Below are 24,431 nucleotides of genomic sequence, written 5' to 3' on the forward strand. Positions count from 1 at the left end.
AGCTCCAAGGATCCGGGAGAGTCTAGGTTAGGCGGAGAAAGATCGTCCTTTCTTGTTTTTTTCAGCGCTGTCGTGTTAGAGGGAGCTTGCTCGGAACTGACTTCATGCATCAGTTGACTTGGTACACCATGCTGATACTGGAGTCTCCTACCATAACAAACCTTGCCGATCTACAAAGGACTCTAAGGTCGGATTCGAAACATGTACTGTTCCTTAGAATGCGTCAATTGAATTATAGTCGATACGCTCCTATTCGTCGGGTATAGACGTATAATAATCCTCTCCTAAAGTGAGAGAAACATGCTATGTTTTATTTAGCTCGCCTGCCTGTCTTGCGAGCCCCCTTGCTGCAAATAGGTGCAATTATGCTTTCCTTGCAGCTCTTCATTCGTATTCTCCAAACCAATATTTGTGTGATGGTGGCTATGCTGTAGGCTAGCTAGAAGTGTTTTGTATCATTGTTTTCTATTGCTTGGCGTTTGACAGCTAAATCATTCGGGAACTCACCCCAAAACGAGGGTACAGTACCCTAGTCATTAGTCACAAGGTTTGAATCCGAGCCTTCTTTTATTACCGACCACAAGGCTTCAAATAAACTGCGATAATGTAACAATATTTGCACGCGTGTTATGGGTCTATACGGGGATTATTAAAAGCCAATTGAATCGAGCTAATGGAATGATTTGGTGACCCTTATCTAACCATATAGCTTGATATAGGCGTGTGGTGTGACCATTATGGATTATGGAATCATCAAGAACATCGTTTGTCCATCAAAATGACAGTGATTTAAATAAAGTACTCTAATGGATATTATGTTTAAATAGTTTGTAGCTTTTGCTTATAAATAACTTTTGATGAATACTCAGTAATGCTCAACATCCAACCATCAAATTGACAGACAGGACATAGGCCTGAATAGGCCTATTCATGTAGGTTACAAACCACAGACCAGCCCACAAAGGGGTCTACCAGTCCAGTGAATTATGTAAAGTTGAGGAGGTAACCTACATATCTGATGATGAGCAACACCTATCTCTCTCGGCTGGATATCAATAATCACAGCTGCAATAACATCATGCGTAGATTCAATGCAGTTATCGATTAGCTGTAGCCTATGACCATGTTATTATCCAAAGTTATGATGTAGGTATCAGAGTTATTGAAACAGTGCATAACTTTTCTGTTCTTTCTTCATAGGGGGAATCAAAATGTCCAGTGAAAGACAAGGGCGGTCAGATGATGAGAGTCCAAGCACCAGCAGTGGTAGTTCTGATGCGGACCAGCGAGACCCGGCGGTGCCGGAGCCCGAGAGAAAACAGCAGCCCGCCACACCCCCTCAGCAACAGAAGAAACCTACCAAATTATCCAGCAAGACTACCGCCAAGTTGTCCACTAGTGCTAAAAGGTAATGTCTTCATTATCACTGTCTTCTTCCAATTTGGAATAATTCATAATTACTGTAGCCTACATCCTTCTGCTAAACTGAGTAGCCTAATGTAAGAATTATGATTAATTTATAATGCTTTAATCCTTTGAGTCACAAATCCTATTATGATAGGAGCCATTTTTTAAAATCTATTATTCATGTGCCAAATAAGATTATTAAAAACTACAGCCATTGTACTACATTATCATATGTAGTAAAGGCTTTATTATTAAGTTGTTTGATCAAGGTTTTGTGAAGTATTGATAGTGACCTATTCTCCTTATCATGTCACAATATTTAATGATATGTGAGAGGATGATAGTCACTTTAACATACATAAATGTTTAGCAGTTTTCAATCTTATCTGAACTTCAAAAATAAACAGAATGATCTACACAATAGCCCTTAAAGTGTCAATCAGCAGTTGAAACGGCGGCAGGTTGCCTAGTGGTTAGAGCGTTGGACTAGTAACCGAAAGGATCCCCGAGCTGACAAGGTAGAAATCTGTCGTTCAGCCCCTGAACAAGGCAGTTAACCCACTGTTCCTAGGCCGTCATTGAAAATAAGAATTTGTTCTTAACTGACTTGCCTAGTTAAATAAAGGTCAAATAAATAAAAAAACACAATAACCAAGCCTTAACCCCGCCCCTGTTTCATTCAAAAGCTGAGGAATGGGGCTGGAGAAATGCAATCACTTTCAAATTCATGGACAGCACTATGGATGCACACGGACTGACCATCCATGATATTGAAATTATAGTTTCAACCATGTTTTAAGGCTATATAGTGTTTGTTTACATTTAAGTTGTTTACAAACAATGGAGTTGTATTCTTCAAGAATCAGTGGGTAAATATCATTAATTTATAAGTCCTAAAATGTATCTAGCAACTGCTGATTTCCCCTTTAATATATGTATCAAATACTAACAGTAGACCAGAATAGAAATGTATTTAAAGGCAAGTATGTCAAAATCCTCCCCTTTTTCTCCCTTACGAACTGTTAATAATGCTTTAGTAACAGCCCCCTACGCAGCTCTTTCTGGTTTAAAGCCCTTGTCATATATACCAGAGGTCCTCCCCCCTCCCTCTCCCTCTTTGCCTCATTTGCATATAAGCTTTAAAAGAAAATCTTTTGTGCTTAATGTGACTGGAATGGGTGGATGAGTGGCGGGGTTGGAGGTTAGGGGAGCTAGCTTTGTGCTGGGGGTGAGAGTGTTGTTTTGGGGTGAACGGATGGGAAGAAACGAAGGAGAGAAAGTTTTGCTGTTTTGGGCTTCGGGTTCTGCCTGGGAGAACAAAGAGGAAGCAGCCATGTTAGCTGTGCTGAGCAGAGAGAGAGAGAGAGAGAGGAGGGAGAGAGAGAGGGAGAGATATATAGAGAGAGAGAGAGCCGTGCAGTTAGAGCTACATTGGTAGAGGGCAGTGTAAGTCCCTAGTCTACATGGCTACTCTAGTTTAGTGCTGTAAAATCTCTTCTCTTTTCCCCTCTCATTTCTCTCTCTCTCTCTCTGACAGCGAGGTCCACAATAGAAACAAGTCTGTTGACTTTGCTGTGTTTTTATCCTTGATGATTTTTTATGTGTGTATTGTTCATCCCTACAGGGCTGCTCTAGTCTAGTGCTGTTGAGTCTCTTCTCTCACAGCCCTGTTCTCATAGCTTCAACGACTGTTTCATTTATTTCCCACAGAATCCAGAAGGAGCTTGCTGAGATCACTCTGGATCCACCACCTAACTGCAGGTATTGCAAAGATTTCATATTCATTTTTATTCTGTTTGTGCTCTTTTTTGGATGAGACTGAAGGCTGTCAGTTATGTGTTCTGCTGTCACACAAAACTGTTGCAGATATTTATTTGAACATGTTGTATTACTTGTCATATTAAAGTGTTCTAATAGGACATTCATATTATTCCAATGCCTGGCTTCAAAGCAGAGACGAAGAGGATGGTCTGGTTTGATGGTTTTTGATGTGTTAAATCATTGATGTTTAGCTATGGTTTTTGCACTGTCATGTTTTCAATAATGCAACAGATGCTGCATTTATGCGGACTGTCTTTGATTCCATCCTACATGCTGTTGATCTCTGTCCATTTAGATTCCATCTGTTGTAACGAGGTTGACATAGATATGTGTTTATAATGGAGTTGACATAGATATGTGTTTATAATGGAGTTGACATAGATATGTGTTTATAATGGAGTTGACATAGATATGTGTTTATAATGGAGTTAACATAGATATGTGTTTATAATGAAGTTGACATAGATATGTGTTTATAATGGAGTTGACATAGATATGTGTTTATAATGGAGTTGACATAGATATGCCTTTATAACGGAGTTGACACAAATACGCGTTTATGACAGAGTTGACAGTTATGTGTTTATAACAGAGTTGGCATAGATACCGTATGTGTTTATAATAGAGTTGACATAGATACAGTATGTGTTTATAATAGAGTTGGCATAGATATGTGTCTATAACAGAGTTGACCTGGATATGTTTTTATAAAGCAGATGGGATGCTGCAGATTCAGTTTAATTAGAAAATGTATGATTTTATGTTTTTGGATGACCGCTGAAGAATTTTGCATCATACTTTTTAGCTGTTAAACAAGTCTTACTGTTTGCTGTTAAACAACTGTTTGCTGTTAAACAAGTCTTTTGGAGAGAGAAAAAATTGTCTGTTTAGATTCTTGAATGCCCTTTTGTCATCCTTGAGTCTTCTGAAATTCAATTGCAGTCATGCGATTTGATAAACTTACAATACTTTGCTTACTGGGGTGTGCAAATGTTCTTTATCCAAACCACTATTGCACAGATACCGACAGTTGTATTTTCATCATTCTTTTGTTGTTGCATTTTAAATGTCTTCAACCAAGGAGAAATTACAGACAGAGTTTGAGTTATGCCTCTGAAATTGGGTTTCATTCTGTCATTAAGTGTATTAGCTCTAATGACTTTGACCCCAGCCTGGGAATGTCCTTCTAGAACATATTCATGAAGCAGCACTATGACATATGGTCTTTGTTTTGCTCTCTAGACCCAGGACTTAAAGGGGGGTTCTGGCATTCTTCAGACTAGCCCCTTCACCCCTCTATTGGGCTGCAACCATGAATTATTTCCTGTTAAACAAACCTCACCGTGCCCACTGCCTCTTTGAAAGCCCCTCTCTTATATAGAGATGATTCACATTACACCAATATTTCACTGTCATGGATTTTATGTTTAAGTGGACCCCAGTAAGAGTAGCTGCTGCATGTGTGACAGCAAATGTGGATCCTAATAAACTAAACTTAACACTAACCTCCGACATGAATTCCTTTGACTCCAGGTTTGTTGTTTTAGAATAGAATAAGTTACTGTGGTGTCATAGGGGTTGATATAGAGCCCGCTACCTTTAGAGACATTTATAAGAAACGTCTTTGGACAAACATTCCGGGGTGTAATTAGTCCAAAACATTTCGCAATGGAAACGGTTTACTCCAAACGTAAAAAGTTTTGCAACCGAAACAAGAGTTTCTATTGGAAAACTTCAGGTAGGTGCCTCCCTATATCGTTCCGTTTGCTTCTGTTTGCTTCTGTTTGGTTCCAAGTGAATACACCCCTGTTTTCTAAAATGCTGATGTTGCATGTATGCATAGGTTAAGTTAAGACTGCCTCACTGAGATGTAGATTGGATCACTGTGTCCCTGTGAACATGTGGTCGTGGATCATGGACCACAGATCAGCATGATGTGGGTGAATGTGTGGTCCTCCTCTGCCTGTTGTGTTGATGCGGTAGTGGTGAGCTCCAGCCCACACCGTGTGTCTTCTGGATTGAAACGGGGATCGATATCCTGCCCTGGCACAACTAGGGCATTCCCGAGACAACCTTTGATAATGGTAATTGACAGTGCAGGGCCTTTCTCGGTCTAATCCTTCACTCTGTGCTGTGCACTTTGAGTAGGAGTGCTGATATAGGATCAGTTTTTCCTTTTAGATTATAACAAATATGATTAAATGGACAAGGGGGACCTGATCCTAGATCAGCACTGCTGTCATGGTGTGTGCGTGCGTGGCTCATGAATCCCCTTTCAGTCAATTGGACAGTCAGTCTCTGGTTGTGTTCCAAATAGCATGCTGTTCCCTATACAGTGCACACATTTACCTGGAGGCTGCCTGGGACACACATCCCCAGTGGCCAGTGCATTTACCTGGAGGCTGCCTGGGACATTACAGTGGTTTGATGGTAATGTGTCACATTTAGGCTCACTGTGTTGATAGTGCCTTGGCCCACAACTTGGCTCTAATTTCAGTTGGTTTAGATAGCCTAGTTCATTGTTGTTGGTTTTGGTTACAGTATCAACTATCAAATATTTTCCTTGTTCTTTCACCTTAGGCCCTCCTGTACTCCAAATTGACACAATAACACACACACACACACACACACACACACACACACACACACACACACACACACACACACACACACACACACTACTTACTACACTAAACCAAGGGCAAGCTCTCCTGCAATTTGATGCTAAGAATTACAGACTTAATGCCATTACTGAATGCCATTCTTAAACAGATGAATTAAAACATTGCCTCTGTGTTGCTGGTCCACATTGGCCAGCGACCCAGTGTACTGATGTTCCCTCTAGGAACCTATTCTAGTCTATTCATATTCAGTAACCTGATCGATGATGGCTTTAATGTTTATGCCGATGCTATTGGATAGTAATGCAGAGAAGCACTGCTATTGATGAAACACCAACGCCACCATGTAGACCTGTCTGACCACACATAAACACACATGTTTATGAGCAAAGGACATATATGGGGATGTATTCTCCTTTAGAAAAGGAAAAACATCTAAATGACTACATGACTGAATGAAATAAAGCTACTATAAAGCACATCAACTGTATAGTCTAGTCTGCTCCGTTTGTAATGTACCTTGACATGCGATCCTTCCCGCGCCTGTCTTCCTGGTATTGGTTTACAACGTGCGCTCTGCTCACTTCTTCTTCGAAAGGACAAAGTGCTAATAGCCATGGAATTTCTAGTGCGAGTGAACACATTGTAGCAAACAACCATCAACAGCACTGGAAAATGGATTGAAGCTTCTGCATCTGCACAGCATATCCAGTCAATCTCAATGTGACTTCCCTTGTTAAATAAAGGATACATAATCATTGAAAATAGTTAGATACAAGATATAATTGTGTATACATTGGAGCTGTTCTTCTTGTTAGCTTGCATTGTGTATTGCTAGTTTATTCTGCATGGCAGGTTAAATTTCACCGTCTGGCCACCCCTACCTCTACTCTTGTTAGAAGACAGTGGGTGGAATTCATCTTTTTCATCATCTGGTTTCTAGAGGGATACTGTTGAATAATCATTTAGACAAATTATGAAAAGGCCTTCTCCATCTTATTTGTCCATGTTCCATTAATTTATTCAAACAATCTCATTTGTATATAATTGGTAGATTAGTTCAGTAATTGGTGATTCTTTTCTGCGTACAGTCTAGTTCAGAAACAGATCAGGAAAGAAGCAATGTTAGTGTGTATCACTATAGAACAGGCTCATCCAGAGAAACTCTACACACACTGTACCCCACAGCTGTATTCTATGTATCTTGTCATGATTACACCTAAAGCAAGCAGTGCATGTAGAATGGGCTATGAAGAAATATAATGCTGATTTCTCTGCCCTGTTCATCCAAGCTGATCTACCTTGAATAAACGTTTAAAGAAAGCTCTACACTCTTAGAAGAAAAGGTGCTATCTTCGGCTGTCCCCATAGGAGAATCCTTAGAAGCACCCTTTTTGGTTCCAGGTAGAACCCTTTTGGGATCCATGTACAACCCTTTCCAAAGAGGGTTCTACTTGGAACCCAAAATGGTTCTACCTGAAACCAAGAAGGGTTCTCCTTTGGGGACAGCTGAAGAACCCTTTTGGAACCCTTTAGGCTGGAATGTGTCATTAAGGTTTGATGCACAGATTTGATATGAATCAGAGTTAGTTGGTAGTCGCCTGCTGCTGGCAGTCTGTCAGTTACTGCCTGGTCTGTCAGCTGTGGTAGGCGTCTTGGACATTCTACCCTGCATTACTGTGGGGTCACACAGTGGAAGACTGTCCCCACTGCCACGTACACATAGGCCAAAGAGTCACCCCCTCTATCCCCCTTCTCACCCCTTCAATCCCCCCTCCCCGCTTCCCTCCCCCCTGTCTCCCTCACCCCCTCACCCCCAGGACAGTGAAAAGGTTGTTCTATCCTGTCATAGCACGCAGGTTAGCATTTTTCTTGTTCTGGAAGCAACTCTGCAGAGTGATCACTAGTCGGCACAGACAAATTCCTCAAATCTGATTTTAAACCTAACCCTAACCTTAACCACACTGCTAACCCTAATGCCTGACCCAAACTTCAATTTACACCAAAAAGCTCATTTTAGTTTCATGTATTTTTACAATATAGCCAATTTTGACTTTGCAGTTGGCCTATCTAAGAGTTCTGCCCCCAGGACAAGACTCATGACAATAAACGTCAACCTGCTCTCTATACCTGTCATGCTTTGTGTGGCTTTATGTGTTCAATCCCCTCAGGGATCGTATATTCATATTTCAATAGAAGCGGTGTCATGTGTTGTTAGTTTATTATCATCTGTCAGTACCACCAGTCCCTTCTTAAGGTCAAACTGCTGTCCACTCCGTTCTTAAGGTCAAACTGCTGTCCACTCCGTTCTTAAGGTCAAACTGCTGTCCACTCCAGTCCCTTCTTAAGGTCAAACTGCTGTCCACTCCAGTCCCTTCCTAAGGTAAAACTGCTGTCCACTCCCTTCTTAAGGTAAAACTGCTGTCCACTCCCTTCTTAAGGTAAAACTGCTGTCCACTCCGTTCTTAAGGTCAAACTGCTGTCCACTCCCTTCCTAAGGTACACCTGCTGTCCACTCCCTTCTTAAGGTAAAACTGCTGTCCACTCCGTTCTTCAGGTCAAACTGCTGTCCACTCCAGTCCCTTCCTAAGGTAAAACTGCTGTCCACTCCCTTCCTAAGGTAAAACTGCTGTCCACTTCCTTCTTAAGGTAAAACTGCTGTCCACTTCCTTCCTAAGGTAAAACTGCTGTCCAGTTCCTTCCTAAGGTAAAACTGCTGTCCACTTCAGTCCCTTTGTAAGGTAAAACTGCTGTCCACTCCAGTCCCTTCCTAAGGTAAAACTGCTGTCCACTCTAGTCCCTTCCTAAGTAAAACTGCTGTCCACTCCAGTCCCTTCTTAAGGTAAAACTGCTGTCCACTCCAGTCCCTTCCTAAGGTAAAACTGCTGTCCAATCCAGTCCCTTCCTAAGGTAAAACTGCTGTCCACTCCAAAATCAAATCAAATCAAATGTATTTATATAGCCCTTCGTACATCAGCTGATATCTCAAAGTCCTGTACAGAAACCCAGCCTAAAACCCCAAACAGCAAGCAGAGCATGTGAAAGAAGCACGGTGGCTAGGAAAAACTCCCTAGGAAAAACTCCCTAGAAAGGCCAAAAACCTAGGAAGAAACCTAGAGAGGAACCAGGCTATGAGGGGTGGCCAGTCCTCTTCTGGCTGTGCAGGGTGGATATTATAACAGAACATGGTCAAGATGTTAAAATGTTCATAAATGACCAGCATGGTCAAATAATAATAATCATAGTAGTTGTCGAGGGTGCAACAAGCACGTCCGGTGAACAGATCAGGGTTCCATAGCCGCAGGCAGAACAGTTGAAGCTGGAGCAGCAGCACGGCCAGGTGGACTGGGGACAGCAAGGAGTCATCATACCAGGTAGTCCTGAGGCATGGTCCTAGGGCTCAGGTCCTCCGAGAGAAAGACAGAAAGAGAGAAAGAGAGAATTAGAGAGAGCATATTTAAATTCACACAGGACACCGGATAAGACAAGAGAAATACTCCAGATGTAACAGACTGACCCTAGCCCCCGACACATAAACTACTGCAGCATAAATACTGGAGGCTGAGACAGGAGGGATCAGAAGACACTGTGGCCCCATCCGATGATACCCCGGACAGGGCCAAACAGGCAGGATATAACCCCACCCACTTTGCCAAAGCACAGCCCCCACACCACTAGAGGGATGTCTCCAACCACCAACTTACCGTCCTAAGACAAGGCCGAGTATAGCCCACAACGATCTCTGCCATGGCACAACCCAAGGGGGGCGCCAACCCAGACAGGAAGACCACGTCAGTGACTCAACCCACTCAAGTGACGCACCCCTCCCATGGACGGCATGGAAGAACACCAGTAAGCCAGTGACTCAGCCCCTGTAAAAGGGTTAGAGGCAGAGAATCCCAGTAGAAAGAGGGGAACCGGCAAGGCAGAGACAGCAAGGGCGGTTCGTTGCTCCAGCCTTTCCGTTCACCTTCACACTCCTGGGCCAGACTATACTTAATCATAGGACCTACTGAAGAGATAAGTCTTCAGTAAAGACTTAAAGGTTGAGACTGAGTCTGCGTCTCTCACATTGGTAGGCAGACCATTCCATAAAAATGGAGCTCTATAGGAGAAAGCCCTACCTCCAGCCGTTTGCTTAGAAATTCTAGGGACAATTAGGAGGCCTGCGTCTTGTGACCGTAGCGTACGTGTAGGTATGTACGGCAGGACCAAATCGGAAAGATAGGTAGGAGCGAGCCCATGTAATGCTTTGTAGGTTAGCAGTAAAACCTTGAAATCAGCCCTTGCCTTAACAGGAAGCCAGTGTAGGGAGGCTAGCACTGGAGTAATATGATCACATTTTTTGGTTCTAGTCAGGATTCTAGCAGCCGTATTTAGCACTAACTGAAGTTTGTTTAGTGCTTTATCCGGGTAGCCGGAAAGTAGAGCATTGCCGTAGTCCAGCCTAGAAGTAACAAAAGCAAGGTAAAACTGCTGTCCCCTCCAGTCCCTTCCTAAGGTAAAACTGCTGTCCACTCCCTTCTTAAGGTAAAACTGCTGTCCACTTCAGTCCCTTTGTAATGTAAAACTGCTGTCCACTCCAGTCCCTTCCTAAGGTAAAACTGCTGTCCACTCCAGTCCCTTCCTAAGGTAAAACTGCTGTCCTCTTCAGTCCCTTCCTAATAAACTGCTTCCCTCCAGTCCCTTCTATCTTCTTCAGTCCCTTTATAATGTAAAATTGCTGTCCTCTCCAGTCCCTTCCTAAGGTAAAACTGCTGTCCTCTTCAGTCCCTTTATAATGTAAAATTGCTGTCCTCTCCAGTCCCTTCCTAAGGTAATGCTAGTAAAATGAAATGCATGCTCTTCAACAGATCGCTGCCTGCACCCGCCGGCGCGACTAGCTTCACTACTCTGGACGGTTCTGACTTAGAATATGTGGACAACTATAAATACCTAGGTGTCTGGCTAGACTGTAAACGCTCCTTCCAGACTCACATTAAGCATCTCTAATCCAAAGTTAAATCTAGAATCGGCTTCCTATTTCACAACGAAGCCAACTTCACTGCTGCCAAACATACCCTCGTAAAACTGGCTATCCTACCGATCCTTGACTTTGGTGATATCATTTACAAAATAGCCTCCAATACCCTACTCAGCAAATTGGATGCAGTCTATCACAGTGCATCCGTTTTGTCACCAAAGCCCCATATACTACCCACCACTGCGACCTGTATGCTCTCGTTGGCTGGTCCTCGCTACATATTAGTCGCCAAACCCACTGGCTCCAGGTCATCTATAAGTCTTTGTTAGGTATAGCTCCGCCTTATCTCTGCTCACTGGTCACCATAGCAACACCCACCCGTAGCACGCGCTCCAGCAGGTATATTTCACTGGTCACCCCCAAAGCCAACACCTCCTTTGGGCACCTTTCCTTGCAGTTCTGTGCTGCCAATGACTGGAACGAATTGCAAAAATCACTGAAGTTGGAGACTTATATCTCCCTCACTAACTTTAAACGTCAGCTGTCAGAGCAACTTACCGATCGCTGCAACTGTACACAGCCCATCTGTAAATAGCTCATCCAACCAACTACCTACCTCATCCTCATATTTGTTTTTGTTTTTCTGCTCTTTTGCATACCAGTATTTCTACTTGCACATCATCATCTGCACATATATCACTCCAGTGTAAATTGCTAAATTGTAATTACTTTGCCACTATTGGCCTATTTATTGCCAGTCCCTTCCTAAGGTAAAACTCCTGTCCACTCCAGTCCCTTCCTAAGGTAAAACTCCTGTCCACTCCAGTCCCTTCCTAAGGTAAAACTGCTGTCCACTCCAGTCCCTTCCTAAGGTAAAACTGCTGTCCACTCCGTTCTTAAGGTCAAACTGCTGTCCACTCCCTTCTTAAGGTAAAACTGCTGGCCACTCCGTTCTTAAGGTCAAACTGCTGTCCACTCCAGTCCTTTTGTAATGCAAAACTGCTGTCCACTCCAGTCCCTTCCTAAGGTAAAACTGCTGTCCACTCCAGTCCCTTCTTAAGGTCAAACTGCTGTCCACTCCAGTCCTTTTGTAATGTAAAACTGCTGTCCACTCCAGTCCCTTCCTAAGGTAAAACTGCTGTCCACTCCAGTCCTTTTGTAATGTAAAACTGCTGTCCACTCCAGTCCTTTTGTAATGTAAAACTGCTGTCCACTCCAGTCCCTTCCTAAGGTAAAACTGCTGTCCACTCCAGTCCCTTCTTAAGGTAAAACTGCTGTCCACTCCAGTCCCTTCCTAAGGTAAAACTGCTGTCCACTCCAGTCCCTTCTTAAGGTAAAACTGCTGTCCACTCCAGTCCCTTCCTAAGGTAAAACTCCTGTCCACTCCAGTCCCTTCCTAAGGTAAAACTGCTGTCCACTCCAGTCCCTTCTTAAGGTAAAACTGCTGTCCACTCCAGTCCCTTCTTAAGGTCAAACTGCTGTCCACTCCAGTCCCTTCTTAAGGTCAAACTGCTGTCCACTCCAGTCCCTTTGTAATGTAAAACTGCTTTCCACTCCAGTCCCTTCTTAAGGTCAAACTGCTGTCCACTCCAGTCCCTTTGTAATGTAAAACTGCTGTCCACTCCAGTCCCTTCCTAAGGTAAAACTGCTGTCCACTCCAGTCACTTCCTAAGGTAAAACTGCTGTCCACTCCAGTCCCTTCCTAAGGTAAAACTGCTGTCCACTCCATTCACTTCCTAAGGTAAAACTGCTGTCCACTCCAGTCCCTTCCTAAGGTAAGACTGCTGTCCACTCCAGTCCCTTCCTAAGGTAAGACTGCTGTCCACTCCAGTCCCTTCCTAAGGTAAAACTGCTGTCCACTCCAGTCCCTTCCTAAGGTAAAACTGCTGTCCACTCCAGTCCCTTCCTAAGGTAAAACTGCTGTCCAGTCCCTTCCTAAGGTAAAACTGCTGTCCACTCCAGTCCCGGCTCTTCCTTCCTCTCTGTAGTCTTTCTACATGCTCTGTGCTGGCTGCCTTTCAAACACACATTTACTCCTGAGATGAAGTAATACTATTTATCTGGCTGGACCTGCCCTGGCTGGCTGCTATCAGAGTCCCACTGGGGTTTGCTGTGGAACAAGATTACCCAGCAGAAACACACACACACACCTTGTCTGCCCCTGTGCCCCATCAAACTGCCCTCTGGCCTTCCCACACCTCTCTATAGGACGTTTCTCCACCTCCCCCCATTCATTATCACACACTTGATGTGTTATTGAAGTGTGTTATGTTGTGTTTGTTGCCTCTGTTCTGAGTGATTCATTCAGCGTATTAGCGTCACCTGTGTGAGGCCTTGCTTTGCCTGTAATTCATTATTTGTGAATTAATTACCCTTAGCTTGTCCCACAGGGGGACAAGGGTGTTTTAGATTACAGTCTGACCTTCTGGCGAATGTCCTGTAGTCTGGGCCTGACTGTGAATGGACACTGGACGGGACTACAAGCTGGATCCCTATTATCCACACCTTCTGAAGTGGGCACCTACACACTTCCTCTCATTGACTTACAAATGGTGGAAACTCCTTCCAGCCAATACTTACACCAATCCTATGCTTTTAAATCGATGATGGGGAGGGAGTGTGCAACTGCACACTTCAGGGGAAGGGTGTAGTATGAGGACCTAGCCTGGGTCAGTCACTTGCAGTAGCTCACCAACCTCTATCTCTCTTGTTCGTGTTACTGGATGACATCATCCTGTTTTAAAGGCTTACAAAAAGAGACTATCTAACCTGCATAATATAAATGAGTGAATCCTGATTGCTGTTTGGGGAATGTAATATGAAAGCCGGGGTTTTTCTTAAAGATAGATTCTTACTACTGCCTTGGATGGTATGTGAAGCCGGTCCTGCTTTAGTTCCCCCAGACATGGTAAATATAGATAATGATTCTTTATCTCTATCATGCTTGTGCTCCCCCGCCCTTTAATCCCAATGGAGTATATCCCTAATGTCATTTGCTAGGCTGCTGGCCCCTTGCTCTGTCTGAATCCAGTGTCTCAGGAGTAGGCTTTCGGCTGGCTGTTCCTGGCTGCTCCTCTCCCCCCTCCCTTCCCACCCCCTCTACAGGGTCTCCTGAGTGAGCTGGCTGTCCCAGTATGATTCCCTCCCCCCCTCCTCTGCTCAGAGCCCATTACTCTGATAAAACACGGAATAGAAGCCTTGTCATGCTACGGCCGTTTGGCCTAGACCTCACACACACACACACACACACACACACACACACACACACACACACACACACACACACACACACACACACACACACACACACACACACACACACACACACACACACACACACACACACCACAGCGCCCCTTCATGTCACAATGCTACTATGTGAGGGATAGGAAGGATAAAATGCTCATCAGTTTGATCACAGCTGTTTTCTCCCACCTTCACCTACTTGTGGCGTGTCTCATTTTCATTTAAAGGGACTATTAAGGCAAAACATTGTGTTCCTTTTATAATCACTCTCCACCCTCTCGGCTGCTAACCTTGTTAGCCTATTAGTTTGGGTTTAGAGGTCAGGCCACACAGCACTTGGTAATGTTCTGTTGTTGATTTGTGGTAAAATGTTTCACTCACTGGTATTTTTCTTCTGTAATCAGGGTCCGTATTCACACAGCATATCAGAGTAGGAGGGCTGATTAGTTTTGTCTTTCAGATCATAATAAATATGATTAAATAAACATGGAGGACCTGATCCTAGATCAGCATTCATACTCTGAGACGCTTTATGAATATGGGCTCAGATCTGCTTTATACTTCTACTGACTGTGTTGCTGTGCTCTGATAAGGCTCAGGCTGTCAGAGAGTGCACGCTATGTCTGCCTGACGAATCCACCTGTTTTGAGTCCCAAATGGCTCCCTATTTCCTATATAATGCACTACTTTTTACAAGGCCCCACAGTGCTTTGATTGAAAGTAGTGCACTATATAGGGAATAGAAAAGTAGTGCACTACATAGGGAATAGGGTGCCATTTGGGATACAGCCCTGGTGTCCGGTCACTAGCTCCTCACTGTAACATAGAGCACAAATCCACACCACTCACTTTCACGCTAGTATTGGAGAGAATAGGAAGCCAAGGGTTCTAGAGGGAGTCTCGTCTCACTACATCGCCAGAACATAAGACACCAGACCCTACAGACCCTTAAGCCACCTGCCCTTCTACTACACACACACACACACACACACACACACACACACACACACACACACACACACACACACACACACACACACACAAAGGGAAGACCAGCAACACAACGCGCCAATCCAATTTGGTTAACTGTTTTTTTTACTGCCTCGGTCCCTTTGAACCAGACAAAAGAGTCCTCATCCTGTCATCAAAGTGGCCTGTCAACAAGCTACTCTCCACATCAGGCACTTGTTTTTGTCAGAAAAGCCTGTCCGTTTCCTAGATTTGCATTTCTCTTCTGAATGCGTCCCAAATAGCACCCTATTCCCCATGTAGTGCACAACTTTTGACCTGGGCCCATTTGGGACGCAGCCTCCTCCCTCTCTGCCCCTGGCCCAGGAGATGCTGAGCTAGCTGACTCTAATCACAGACCCCCAGTAGGGATGCAGGCCTGTGGGCCGCGTCTGTCTCATCACAGTGTACCCGTCAATAGACCTGGGATGTGGTGGTGTTGTGTGTATTTTAATCAGCAGTGGTTTGTCTTGTATGACATGCGCTCTGTGCTGTGCCCAACAGACAGAGCTTCTGTTTATCTGTCATTCCTGTTGTTTGCAAACACTGGTTTGGATACTCACCCCCTCCTTGTGTTCATGAGCTGTATCTTCTCTGTGCTGTTTTCCTGTTTAGAGTGCATGAGACATGTTATTCTAGCAATAGCTCATGAGTCAGCAATGACCTTGTCTTACAGAAAAGCATCTCATTCACAACAGATACAGTATTCTGTGTAAAGTTTTCTGTTCATGTTATTGTGTCTATTTTGGATGAAGAGCAGGGCCAGGTTTGAAAAAGGACTTGGCATCTGTCAGAAACGAAATGTCACAGCCTGCTTACTGATTTTAAAATGTTTTCATGCGAGTTGTAACAAGTAGAAATTACGTTTTCCTCCTGAAATAAATCTTCATAGATGGTGGAGAGGAGAGAAGAGCTGTTACAGGATACATTGTGGGTTGTCCTCCACCTTCTTTGTTGAAATCAGAGTTTAATTAGGACTTTATAAACACAACACCACAAGAAGCGTTTCATTTGTGTAAACATCCATGTCAGGCCTCAAACAGAACAGTGTTTTGAAGTGCTGCGTCTCTCCACTTTGTAGTATCATTGTCTTTCTCTCTCTCTCGTTGTATCATAGACAGAGGAGATGAATAGGGCTGCTCTCTTTCATGACTGTCTGCCTTGTCATAATCCACAATTAAATGTCTTGGCAGATCCCTTAGCAACAGGTCTTACCAGAGAGAGAGAGAGAGAAAGAGCAGCTTTGTAGCCCAGCTGCACACATGCATGCACACACACACAAACACACACACAAAGGCAATAACTCGTCAGGGATGATTCATCTCTCAGTTGGTCTCCTCCGCTCCTCCGCAGAGCCCACCTTCTCAGTCCTCTCCTGGGACATATATTATAGAAGCACTTCTATCCTAGTCTTCAATGTCCTGGTTGCCTAGTGGTTAAAAGCGTTGGGCCAGTAACCAAAAGGTTGCTGGTTTGAATCCTGGAGCCGGCTAGGCAAAAATCTGCCGGTGTGCCCTTGAGCAAGGCACTTAACCTTAATTGCTCCTGTAAGTCACTCTGGATAAGTGCGTTAGCTAAAATGTAAATGTTATGGTGTGATTTGATTGTGTGTTGGTTTATCTTGTAGTAGTGGTTGTATGACAAATCCTAATCATGAATGTATTACTCTCCCAGGGCTTTTTAAAAAGGGTTCATGTTTGCTTAAAAGCATGAAACTGTGTTGTGCTTGTTGACTAGTGTGTGATTGTACTGTATTGTGTTGTTCTGGGCTGGCATGATGCTCTCAGCATAACTTAAAGCTCTACTATAATACACCACAGACAATGCTTATTTCTCTCTCTCTGCACTAAATACTCTGTCACTGCAGAGAGACAGCCACCTCAGAAACCACTTCCTGCTTTGTGTTTCAGAATAGCACTAGACAGTGTTGCTCATTCACCATGTTTGTAACTGGAAGGATCTGGGTTGTAGAGCAAAGTGTTAAGAGGTAATAACAGAGATTTTGCACCATGTTTTGTAAGAATGACTATGCTTGAAGAATTCCCCTATGACCCAATTCAGAATTTACACCTTTCCTACGCACTTCTCAGTAGTTAGTACTCAGACTTACCTTATGATGGTGCATAACAGACTTTGCAGGCTGAATACATTTATTTCAACCGCATAAAACCCTCCAACGTGCTGGCCAACAGATTTTCAATAGAGTTTTCAGTACATGTAACTTTAATTAGATCCCCGCAGGTTCAGAATATAGGGTTCACTGAAAGAAAGCCATCTCTGTTTCAGTACCAACTGGTAGATTTAAAATATTCTCTCATTTTGTAGATTATTTAGGCACATTTTAGGGTTAGGAAAGTATGTATGAATCATAAAAAAACAGGCTTGGAGAGCCTTTACGTATGAAATATATTGATGTATCAATAATCATGACCAGTCCAGTCGTTATGAAGCATGCGCCAGGCGAGAGAGAGAGAGAGAGAGAGAGAGAGAGAGAGAGAGAGAGAGAGAGAGAGAGAGAGAGAGAGAGAGAGAGAGAGAGAGAGAGAGAGAGAGAGAGAGAGAGAGAGAGAGAGAGATACCTACACCTACCTCGGCCTAAACTTCAACACCACAGGTTGTGTCCTTTATGGTTGTGAGGTCTGGGGTCCACTCACCAACCAAGAATTCACAAAATGGGACAAACACCAAATAACGCACGCAGAGCAGAATTAGGCAGATTCTCGCTAATTATCAAAATCCAGAAAAGATGTCTGTCGTAGGTCAGTTAGGATCACCACTTTATTTTAAGATTGTGAAATATCAGAATAATAGTAGAGAGAATGATTTATTTCAGCTTTTATTTCTTTCATCACATTCCCAGTGGGTCAGAAGTTTACATACACTCAATTAGTATTTGGAAGCATTGCCTTTAAATTGTTTAACTTGGGTCCAGTGTTTCGGGTAGCCTTCCACAAGCTTCCCACAATAAGTTGGGTGAATTTTGGCCCATTCCTGCTGACAGAGCTGATGTAACTGAGTCAGGTTTGTAGGCCTGACTTGACTTGTGTCATGTTCAAAGTAGATGTCCTAACCGACTTGCCAAAACTACAGTTTGTTAACAAAAAATGTGTGGAGTGGTTGAAAAACGAGTTTTAATGACTCCAACCTAAGTGTATGTAAACTTTCGACTTCGATTGTATATCTATATATCTCAAGGCTACTGTCAGACATGTTGGTGGAGTGTGTGTGTGCATGTGTACGTGAGAGCGTGCTCGTGTGTGATGTCTTTTTATCACATGGTAATGGAGCTGAGGGTGAGGAGTGAGGACAGTGTAGATAAGTGTCTGTCAGCTCAAGGCAGCATCCACTAGGGCTGTGGTGGTCATGAAATTTTGTCAGCCGGTGATTGTCAAGCAAATAACTCACAGTCTCACGGTAATTGCCTGTTAATTAACACAAACACATTTAGCATCTCCTGGCTTCCACACACAGCCTACAAGCCACTGATGCAGACCTTTGGAGCATCTACATTTTAAAAAGTATAATAAATCCATGTAATATAGCCTACACCTTCACAATAAATCCATTATTTATTTTCGACAGGTCTGAAGAAACATGATATGAAGAAAATGTGTTGAGCTATTTCAGAAGGACAGAATAGTTGTCCTTATGTTAAGCCCTGTTCTGGCAATGCCATATGGTTGTGGGCTACACTAGTTCATTTAGCAGACAAGATTTGCTTAGAATTCTGTGGCATTATTTTATATTATGAAGAATACAATTGAATATAGCTGAATAAAATAGAAAGGATATTTTCTCCAAACGATTTGAGGGAGTGCGGACATGCTGTTATTCTGTGTTGAGCGATTAACAGAGAAACAGGTCCTCCTATAGAGCTAGTTATGCAACTTTAGTTGTGATACAAATGTCGGGCTATTTGTTTTGATTTTTCATACATTCTAAGGCTTCTTGTCGAATTCCGAGGCGCATATTGAAGACGTTGCCACATATTGAAGAACTGTCCAGATTTACTTTTCATCAGCCAACAAGATGAGCAGGCCTAATGAACAGCAAAAGCACTAGCCTATGTCCATCTACTATTCCCCATGGTAAAAAAGTTGGCCCATTCTATTCTGTGCGAGGAACACATATTTCAAACATAGTCTGGGATAGTTGTGGGATGCGATAGATCCCAAATCAATACATCCACTAGAGTCCTTTTTTTTTTAAAGCAATGAGGCTGACGCAACAGATCAGAACGTTTAGCTTAAAATGTTGATAAACTATTATGCTATTTCTTCACATTATAACCGCAGCAATGCGCACATGGTAGTAGCCTATAAGCGCAAATGTTCCAAAATGCAATCAATTAGCGGGAAACACCATCATCAAAAGTGACCGCAAATGCAGTTATGCATGTAATGCTTTTATTATAAAGGTGCATTTTTATGGTGAAAATTATCTTCCCCAAACTTGAAACTCACACGCTGCTTATGTATGCCAGTTAGGCTCTACACCCCTTGTAAAGCACATTAATGTGCTTAATCTTAAGAAGTTATTTGGCCACTTTAGTTGTGATACAAACCTTATCAAAACGTATAGGCCTATGGACTAGGCAACATGAGGTGTGCGACAATGATTTGAAAAAGTCGCAAAAGAAGCCATGCGCTGTTTCTTGCCTTACTGCACACAAGCTGGGCATCATTCACAAGTGATAATATATACATCACAAGTGATAGGCTAATATTGTCACCCATCAGACTATTCTTGATTTAATCTTGTCTTTACATATACAAAATCTGTATATGTGAAATTAGTTTTGATTTAGAATTGACAATTATCATGCACCTGTCTCGAAACGGGCTGGGGAAAAAATTACATGTCATCTACTGTATGCACTTAAATAGAGAATGGAGGACGTTTGTCCCATGGTTCATTTTTATGCCAGCCAGGTAGGCTGTACTCCTGTTGGAAATATAAGCAATGTGCTTAATATTAGGAACTTTGAGAAATAAATATAGCAGGCCTAGCCTATAGAAAACTGATGGGATCCTCCTCTTTTTAATAGACTGCCTTCGTGACTCTTGAACGCCAGTGTGGTGGTAATACAGTCACCGTAACAGCCCTGGACTCCACCCCCTCATTCACCTGGGTGCTACATTAACACATAGCGATCTCTCCTGCTTCTACAGCCTATTCAGGAAGAGCCTTGAACCTCTTACTCTCCCCTTTATATGTATTTAAAATGGCCTGGAGGAGGGATGGGGTCTCTAACTGAGGAACTGAGGTGTAATAGGTAGCAACAGGGTACATAAAGTCAAGTTATGAAAAAAAGGTACCTGCACACTATTGAATGATTCCAAAGTTTTATTGAGTGCAACGTTTATACCCGAAAGTCAAAAATAATAAAGTGTTTCACTCACTCTGTGCTGTTGACTTTGTGTGTCTGCAGCGCGGGACCCAAGGGAGACAACATCTATGAATGGAGATCCACCATCCTGGGACCACCAGGCTCGGTGTACGAGGGAGGGGTCTTCTTCCTAGATATCACCTTCTCATCCGACTACCCCTTCAAGCCACCAAAGGTACTGTATGCTTTAATCACTTGCTTTATAGGTTTAGAGGCCGGAGTATTAACGGTTAACAGCTCAGTAACATGGCCCACATGGCTCTTTTCAAAAGTAGTGCACTAAGTAGGGAATAGGGTGTAATTTGGTATGCAGACTCTGTCTGCAGCTAGTCCTCTATCGTTCTTCATGGAGGTAGAGCAGTTTGCTGAGGTCATCAGTTGAAACCTTGAGGCTGATAAACATGATGTCTTGTCTTGTGTTTGTTGACTAACTGTGGCGGCGCCCGGCCATCATCTCCTTGAGGCTATTATGCACTACACAGTAGCAGTAACACTACAGCACTCTGCTCTACTGTCATATGACTGTGGAGACCAGGGGACCAGAATAACCCTGAACCATTTAACACAATGCTGTTATTGAGAGAGAGACAGGCAGCAGTGGTGGTTTCAGTCTCGGTCAGACGTGGCTTTGTGGCTGTGTGATACTGGGCACTAAGGGAGAAGGCCAGCAAAGCTTGAATGGGTCCCCCAAATGGAACCCTATTTTCTACATAGTACACTACTTTTGACCAGAGCCCATAGGGCTCAGGTCAAAAGTAGTGTACTATTTAGGGAATAGGGTGCCGTTTGGGATGTAGACTCTGTGTTATAGGCACTGCAGGGGCTCCTCTTTTTTAGAGCCATTTACTGAGTTTACAGCATATATTCTCATTAACCTTTTCACATGTGAGTTATTTTATGCGTGTAATGTCAGAATGCACTCAATGTTCCAAAATGTGATTGTTACGCAACAGGACAGTTAACCCGCGCTGCCCTCAAACCAAGGCATGTTGCCTGCTAATTATCTATAGGCTATGTTTCAATTTGTCAATTTCTAATTATTTTCTAACAAGTTTTATTTTCTAATAACAGTTTGAATTAAGATGTGTTCTGCCTCCTCATTAATTCCTATAAAATGTAGCCCATTTCACTGTTGTGGACAATTTATGTTTGAGGCTCTACTGAGCCAGACAAACTTCCTTCTTTGACAAGAGCCCAAGCACTACCCCAGATCATGTATGAAGACATTGCGCATCTCTAGTCAGAACAGGCCTTGCGCAAACCCTTCCCCCCCTGGCCTTCATTGATGTTTTCCTTACAAATAATAACTTTGGACATGTGTGCGCTCCTATCAAAGTAAGTGCCTTATTTTCTGTATATAGTGTTGTTTCTACTGTAGCACACCATATATGGAGCATAATGTATTTACTGTTTTATTCGCATGTTTTCAAGTACTGGTGACAAACCATGTATTCCTATTCTTGCATATATTGTAATGGACACATATGATATGTGTAAAATACCTTTTTGAAGGTTGTACTGATTATGATGAGAAAATACTAGGCTATTTGCCAGCTATGTGTAGCGCCATGTTTGTTGACATCATACAATGCATTCTGGTTGTCTAGTAAGCGTCTGTCAGACCTAGGATGTTATAACAAAGGGAGGTGAAGGGATACCCGACTGACTCACATGCTGACCAGACCGCATACGCGCGCGCCATCGCGTGCATGTAGATTTTGTCCACCCATCAAAATAAACTCTGAACCAACTGTATTCATTTGAGGACAGCTCAAAATGCATTAAACATTCATGGAAATTTAGCTAGCTAGCTTTCTGTTGCTAGCTAATTTGTCCTGGTATATAAACATTGGGATGCTAGTTCACCTGAAATGCACAAGGTCCTCTACTCTGACAATTAATCCACAGATAAAACGGTAAACCAAGTTAGATCCTAGTAATCTCTCCTCCTTCAGGCTTCTTCTTTGGACTTTATATAGTGGTAGGCAACAAACTTTAAGCTGCATTACCACTACCAATTGGACTGGAGTGTGGACCTCAGTTCATCTTTCAATCACCCACGTGGGTATATGCTCCTAAAAACCAATAAGGAGATGGAAGAGGCAGGACTTGTAGCTCGTCAAGTGTCACAAATAGAACCAAGTTCTATTTTAGCGCCTGACTACACAGACGCTTGCGAGCAGTGTGGGTGCAGGGATTGAATAACATATATGTGTACATTTATTTTGCAATGCTTGCGAACGTGACGCGAGCATGCTTTCAAGACAACTGGGAACTCTGAAAAATACGAGGTCAAATCATGACGTCAGTGATCTTTAGGTCGGAAATTCGGAGCTCTAGAAAGAGGCCCAAGTTCCCGAGTTGGAGGATGTTTTTCAGTCTAAGCTCGTTTTTTTCGGAGTTCTCAGTTGTCTTGAACGCACTGAAGTCGGAAGTTGGAGATGTTAGGTTGCTAACATATGTTTTGTTTTTTGTCAGCGCAACCTGTTTTTTAGACTGGTTTATGGAATGAGTTGTTGCTACTTGTTGCTACTGTTCCAATCAAATATTTGCGATGGCTCGCTGCAGGTTCCACATACATGTCAAGGGTTAATACAGACTTCTAACAGAAGGCTATACTGTCTATTATGTTTCTGAACAAACTTTACAGGAGCTGGATTTAATCTGGATCATAATTGCTTTCTGGGAGTGGAGGGGAACTAGCTACTATGGTTATTTCTACCCCATTTCACATAAAAACAAACAGACAAAAACATTTAGGAGAAATTATCCACGGAACTTAATGTTTTACCACTCTACACTGGTCATGATATGTTTGCTCTGTCCAGCAGTTATAGTACTAAACACAAATCCCCAGTGATGGGATTAGCCTTTACAGTGGTTATGGGAATAAAATACATTCTCTATTAACATGTCATATAGATGGCACAAACAGTTTAGAGAGAGAGAGAGAGAGAGAGAGAGAGAGAGAGAGAGAGAGAGAGAGAGAGAGAGAGAGAGAGAGAGAGAGAGAGAGAGAGAGAGAGAGAGAGAGAGAGAGAGAGAGAGAGAGAGAGAGAGAGAGAGAGAGAGACTGATTACCCTTAGTGGTGTGTCTGACTCCCTCCTCTCTACCTCTGTCTTTCAATTCAATTTAAGGGGCTTTATTGGCATGGGAAAGATATGTTTACCTTGCCAAAGCAAGTGAAATAGATAATAAATAAAAGTGAAATAAACAATACAAAATTCACAGTAAACGTGGCACTCACAAAGTTCCAAAAGAATGAAGACATTCGATTTGTTTTCAAATTCTTTGTGGGTCTGTGTAATCTCAGGGAAATATGTGTCTCTAATATCATCATACATTTGGCAGGAGGTTAGGAAGTGCAGCTCAGTTTCCACCTCATTTTGTGGGCCGTGTGCACATAGCCTGTCTTCTCTTGAGAGCCAGGTCTGCCTTCAGCGGCCTTTCTCAATAGCAAGGCTATGCTCACTGAGTCTGTACATAGTCAAAGATTTCCTTAATTTTGGGTCAGTCACAGTAGTCAGGTATTCTGCCACAGTGTACTTTCTGTTTAGGGCCAAATAGCGTTCTAGGTTTTTTGTAAATTATTTTCAATGTGTCAAGTAATTATCTTTTTGTTTTCTCATGATTTGGTTGGGTCTCAGAGCCCCAGGACCAGCTTGCTTAGGGTGCTCTTCTCCAGGTTAATTTTTCTGTAGGCTGATGGCTTTGTTATGGAAGGTTTGGGAATCGCTTCCTTTTAGGGTGGTTGTAGAATTTAACGGCTCTTTTCTAGAATTTGCAGGTATCGGCCTAATTTGCTCTGCATGCATTATTTGGTGTTTTACGTTATACACTGAGGATATTTTTTCAGAATTCTGCATGCAGAGTCTCAATTTGTTGTTTGTCCCATTTTGTGAATTCTTGGTTGGTGAGCGAACCCCAGACCTCGCAACCTTTGAAGGGCAATGGGTTCTATCACTCAAGTATTTT

General features: G+C 42.9%; 1 protein-coding gene across 2 annotated transcripts in view; it reads left to right on the forward strand.

Annotated features, from left to right (window-relative positions):
• The window catches only part of ube2e3 (ubiquitin-conjugating enzyme E2E 3 (UBC4/5 homolog, yeast)), a 37,684-nt gene that overhangs the window by 80 nt on the left and 13,173 nt on the right, over window positions 1-24,431 (forward strand). The window contains exons 1-4 of one of the 2 annotated variants that reach the window (XM_014173635.2): window positions 1-187; window positions 1,201-1,408; window positions 3,118-3,168; window positions 20,498-20,630. The exon at window positions 1-187 is cut by the window's left edge and continues 80 nt beyond it. In XM_014173635.2, the coding sequence (XP_014029110.1) occupies window positions 1,212-1,408; window positions 3,118-3,168; window positions 20,498-20,630 (381 nt within the window). In that variant the 5' untranslated portion in view covers window positions 1-187; window positions 1,201-1,211. 2 annotated transcript variants of the gene reach the window in all.

The sequence above is a fragment of the Salmo salar genome, chromosome ssa25 (genome assembly GCF_905237065.1).
Source record: "Salmo salar chromosome ssa25, Ssal_v3.1, whole genome shotgun sequence".
In the NCBI taxonomy this organism is placed as follows: Eukaryota; Metazoa; Chordata; class Actinopteri; order Salmoniformes; family Salmonidae; genus Salmo; species Salmo salar.